We start from the raw sequence: 4,666 nt of genomic DNA, 5'->3' as shown, positions 1-4,666 counted from the left end.
AGGGAACCATGGTACCAGAGGGAAGAGCTTCAGCGTTTCCTGGCTCAGAGACCACAGATCCAAGTCATTCTGCTGACCAGCAAAACACAGTCTGCTCTGCCCAACTCAAGCCTAGGTTGCAACATAATTTATTACAACTATATCCCATCACATTCCACACCGAGTTCTACTTAGCAGAGCTGCATCTCCAGTCTTCAAGATAAGTAGAGACAGGACTTTCCGCCCTGACACTGCAAGATCCCACCTCCTGTCAGAATTTGGTCTTTTTCTAAGGTATTACTGGTGGTACAAAAGTCAGCCAACGCACTTTCCTAGACCTGTGCACAATTGTCACAAACTCCCTGGTTTCCACTATCAGCTAACCTGACCTACAAGCCCACAGAGAAGACACCCGTGCATAAGGCAGCATCATTTTTGGGCTGAGAGTGCTTTGACTCTCCTAGATCAGAGGCAAGAGAAGAAAAAGTTCTTACCCACAAGCAAGCAGTAAATTTCCACATTATTTTAGGACAAACAGGACTGTTATAAGACTCCCAGCACATCCTCTTGCTTAATACAGGACAGAGAATATTGGCAGCATTCCGGCCTCTAAGAGGATGGTTAAAACAAGTGTTTCACTTCGCACTTGAAATAGATTAGTCTCTTAGACTACCACAGGCTGTTAGTCTGCCCACAGTTGGTGGGTAACAATTGCAACAGAGGAACTGCAGCTTTTTAAAAGTCCTCCAGCCATGCCCTCATGTCCCAGTGGCAAACTTACTTCTCTCTGATGGGGCCGCAAAACACGACTGAGGACAGGATCCACCACAACATGAACAGGTGCTTTGTCCCTGCAGGAGGCAGTCAAGGAAGAAGACAGTGTGATTAATGAACTCAGCACAGCGTATGTTTAGGTTTCTTAAATCTCACTGCTATACTGAGGACTCCCCAGTGGCATGAGGGAAGCAACTGCCAACAAGAAAGTAAAAAATGGATTAATTCAGTTTTGAGAATAAAGTCACAGGGGCCTGATCTACAATCAAACACACCAGTGAAGCCATACATTCAGGCTGTAGTTAAAGGAAGGGCAGAATGTGCTTCAGAGACATAGTTAAAGAGTCATTATTATTTTCCTTGTTTCAGTAACAATATTGTAACTGCAGTACTAGAGAAAGGAACCCCCTGCTCTGCCCATGAAGATCCAGATGACAGACCTTTTAAGTTACAACTGCAACACAAAAGGAACTACTTCAGAATAAAGACCATTAGGCAGCCTAACATTTGGCTGCCAGTCATCTCCCTTTGCTTGTCCTTAGATGCTGATTTTTTCTGACTAACAACTAAGCCATAAGATTTTTTAAGCAGCTTCTCCATGTGTACATGCTCATTCCCTGCCAAAGGTTTGAATTTCTTATAAGTGGGGAAACAGCCTGTGGAAGAACACAAACAATCCAGCATGGGTACATTCCTTCTTCGATTGTTACGATACCTGAACCAATTCAGAGGCAGAATACCCAGAATTAAACTTCCCTTGATGCTTAGACCCCAGCTCAGACACATTTGGAAGAAAGCACATAAACCTACACAAACAAGGACAGAGCTGAAGCATTTGTGTTAGGTGATGACTCACTTGTCTATTTTCAGCTGGTCGTGGGCACTCAGCAGTGGGGGCTCATAAAGAACCAGAGCTCCTTCCTCAAAAGGGTCATGGAGAGGACTCCTCAGCCCTGCCCGTTTGATACCCAGTGCACGCAAGCCCAGTGGCCCTGAAAGCAAACAAAGGAACCACTCAAAGAACAACCTCTTCCTGGAAGAAAGCAGAGCCTCGCGGAAGAGTCTGATTACGTTTAGGAACAGTGAATTAATCGGGTGCTGGAGTGGAGTTGCAGACACAACTGGTGCAGACAGCAAACCTACACAGTGTGGTTGTTTAGCAGCACTCTGCCAGCACACAGCAGGTAGCTCTGCAGCAGGAAAGAACAGAATGAAGGAACAGAGGCAGAGGTGGAGCAATGGGACTGCCTGCCACACTGGGTGCACCAAAATGGGCACAGCTGCGTGCAGCAGATGACATACATGTTGATACACAACAGTACATGCTGTCTTGCAAGGTGACTGAAGGTTTCATCCCAGATCTATGCTATTGGCATCCACCCACAGACAGGCACATCATCTTCCTCAGCAACCTCTGAGCATCGAAACTACTCCTGGTACCCAAAGGTCATTGTTCCAGTCTTTCGAAAGACAAGGAGGGATCCAGAACACACGTCTCAGCAGTTCAATAAATACATTCCCACATATATTACATACTGGGTCAAATCCTCTTTTTGGATAACCTAACCCAGACTTAGCCAGAGTTTTATCTTTCATGCAAGGTCAGGAACTGATCTTTAACAGTGATGGAAGTTTTACAGTATCACAGTTTGCACCATACTGCCATTACCTACTCTAGGGTATTATTTGCTCTCTGCTGAGCAATATTCATCTTTAGCCTTGGAGCCAATTTCTGCAAAAAGCAGAAACCAAGCACTGATTTCTTTTCCTAGTATTATATTTTGATGTCACAGTTTAGGAATGGAGATGAACACTAAAAGAACATACATAAAAATCCCTTTTCCCATCAAAACTCAGCTAACTGTGCTCCCAGGATTGATTTTTCTTGTGAAAGAGTCAAGCAGGGTCAATTTGCCCAATGAATGCTAAAGCTCCTTGCAAAATGCGTGTGTCACAAGCTGAGGCAATATGAGTACACACCAAGAAGAAAGCACACGGAACAGCCTCATCTCCTAATTAAGAGCTTCCTCAATAACAGTTCTGTTTCAGCCTCCTAAGAGAACTGCTTTTCCACAAGCTCACTTTGTCAAACTCTTTTGCCTTGACATTTCACAGTCAGCATCTGCTTACAGACATGTCTTCTGTAACTGAAGTTTGAGTGAAACAAGTTGATCTGCATTTGAATTTTTCAGCTGGAGGGTGAAGGGGGAAAGGGCAAAACAAGCCCTTTTGGCTTTGAGATCTTGTGTTTCACTGATTCAAACCAGCTGAGGCTCTGAACTTCAAAACTGCCGTGCTTTGAAGATCACCTTGAGGGTCAACACACCAAGTCAAGTAAAAAGAAAACTGGCACATACTATCTTTTTCACCTACTGCCTTCTGTCTGTTAGTATCATTAGGGCATTATTTAGATGGCAAGCCTTCCTAACTTGGAATTCATCTTGTTTTGTATTTGCAATATGGTGTACAATCTTCTGGCACGACATCAAATACATAGCAGTAAGAATACAAAACCCAATTCTGAAGTGTAGAATTATCCAAACTAAATACTAGTAAGAAATAGGAAGACTTTCCTAAAGTGCCAATATTTTTCTTCCAAAATTAAGTCAGGATTTCTGGAACATATGCATCAGTGCAAAAAATAACAATAATCCCCACAGATACATTTGACAGGCTTGAGCATCATCTGTTTTACTCAAGTCAGTCAGCACAGACAATCCTTAAACCTCCTCATCTTACCTTTATAATTTGGAATGGGGACTTTGAAGGGTTTGGACAAAATGCTGCGGATAAAAGCCTCCTAGGAATTCAGAAAGAAAACATGCTTAAGAAGTCTGAAATCAGAGATTGCTCAAGAAGGCAAGTCCAGGACATTTTGAGAACTCAACTTTGCCAAGTGCTGTGAGTCCCTCTATTCAACGTATTCAAGCTTCAACTCCAACTATTTTCAAGAATATCCAAAAGAAAGTAACAAACCAGCACAATTCCCCCCACCACTTCTGCTTTTTAAAACTACTTTTCTTTGGGTTTCTAATGTGCGAAATTGATCTTCATAACTGTCATCTTCTTAAATCCACTGGCATTATTCACTTCTTTAAATGCTATCACTTTCCTCTTGGAAATTGCCTTGGTAATCTAGCCAGGCAATTAATTTCCTATAAAGGAGCTGGGATGCCATTGCACGAACATCCATGCTGGATCAGGAAGCAGCCAGTCCAGCCCCTGGTCTCCAGCAGTGGAAACCGAGAGAGAACTGGGCAAACAGATAGTACTTGAGCCATCTGTGTGGCAAGCTACCTATGTCCCTGGGCACTGTCACCTAGGCCCCACAGAACAATCTTGTTCAAGATTTCCATTACAGAAAGTAACTCCCACCACACTTCCTTCAACATTAAATGGTTGGAGCTAGCAAAAGGTCTCTCCTAAAGACTCACTTGTGTGTGTGTCACTTCCATAATACCTCTGATTAAACAGATCCACAGAAGCATTTGGATTCCCTTGATGAATGAGCTCCATATTCAACCCACCTGCTATGGTGTGCCAGCAGTAACCCACTTACATGTTGACTGCTATCCAGGCAGTGAGGTCTATTGGTCAGTTGAGCCAAGGGCTTCCGGAAAGGCGACCTGTAACATTCTCCACTCTCTGTATCACTGACAGGCTTCTGCCTCTTCCGAGTCTGAAAAACAGAATCAAGAGAAAACAACTCAGGGGCATCTGGTGAGATCAGAAGATAGATGCATTGCTGTCACACTCAGTAAGCACCTAACCACACAAACAAGCCAGCCAGCTGAGTACCTCTAAACAGACACAATCATTACTCACCCCCAATGCCAAAGGACAGAGACAGCAACACCACCAAGGTCATGATGCTCTAAAGTTTAACTACATGAAGGTTAAAATATTCCCCTAG

The 4,666-nt window shown here is 43.5% G+C and overlaps 1 protein-coding gene across 1 annotated transcript in view; it reads right to left on the bottom strand.

Annotated features, from left to right (window-relative positions):
* RAD54L (RAD54-like (S. cerevisiae)) overlaps positions 1 to 4,432 on the bottom strand; it is a gene marked incomplete at its 5' end in the record, with an annotated part of 17,767 nt that extends 13,335 nt beyond the window's left edge. Inside the window, 4 exons of the mRNA XM_010021016.1 lie at positions 761 to 830; positions 1,610 to 1,745; positions 3,493 to 3,553; positions 4,313 to 4,432. Of these exons, the coding sequence (XP_010019318.1) occupies positions 761 to 830; positions 1,610 to 1,745; positions 3,493 to 3,553; positions 4,313 to 4,432 (387 nt within the window). The remainder of the gene's footprint in view (positions 1 to 760; positions 831 to 1,609; positions 1,746 to 3,492; positions 3,554 to 4,312) is intronic.
* Between the last annotated feature and the right edge of the window lie 234 nt (positions 4,433 to 4,666).

This window comes from Nestor notabilis, unplaced genomic scaffold (assembly GCF_000696875.1).
Source record: "Nestor notabilis isolate BGI_N333 unplaced genomic scaffold, ASM69687v1 scaffold20740, whole genome shotgun sequence".
NCBI classification, from domain to species: Eukaryota; Metazoa; Chordata; class Aves; order Psittaciformes; family Psittacidae; genus Nestor; species Nestor notabilis.
The sequence above is the reverse complement of the archived record's forward strand: the minus strand, read 5'-3'. Positions and strand labels throughout refer to the sequence as shown.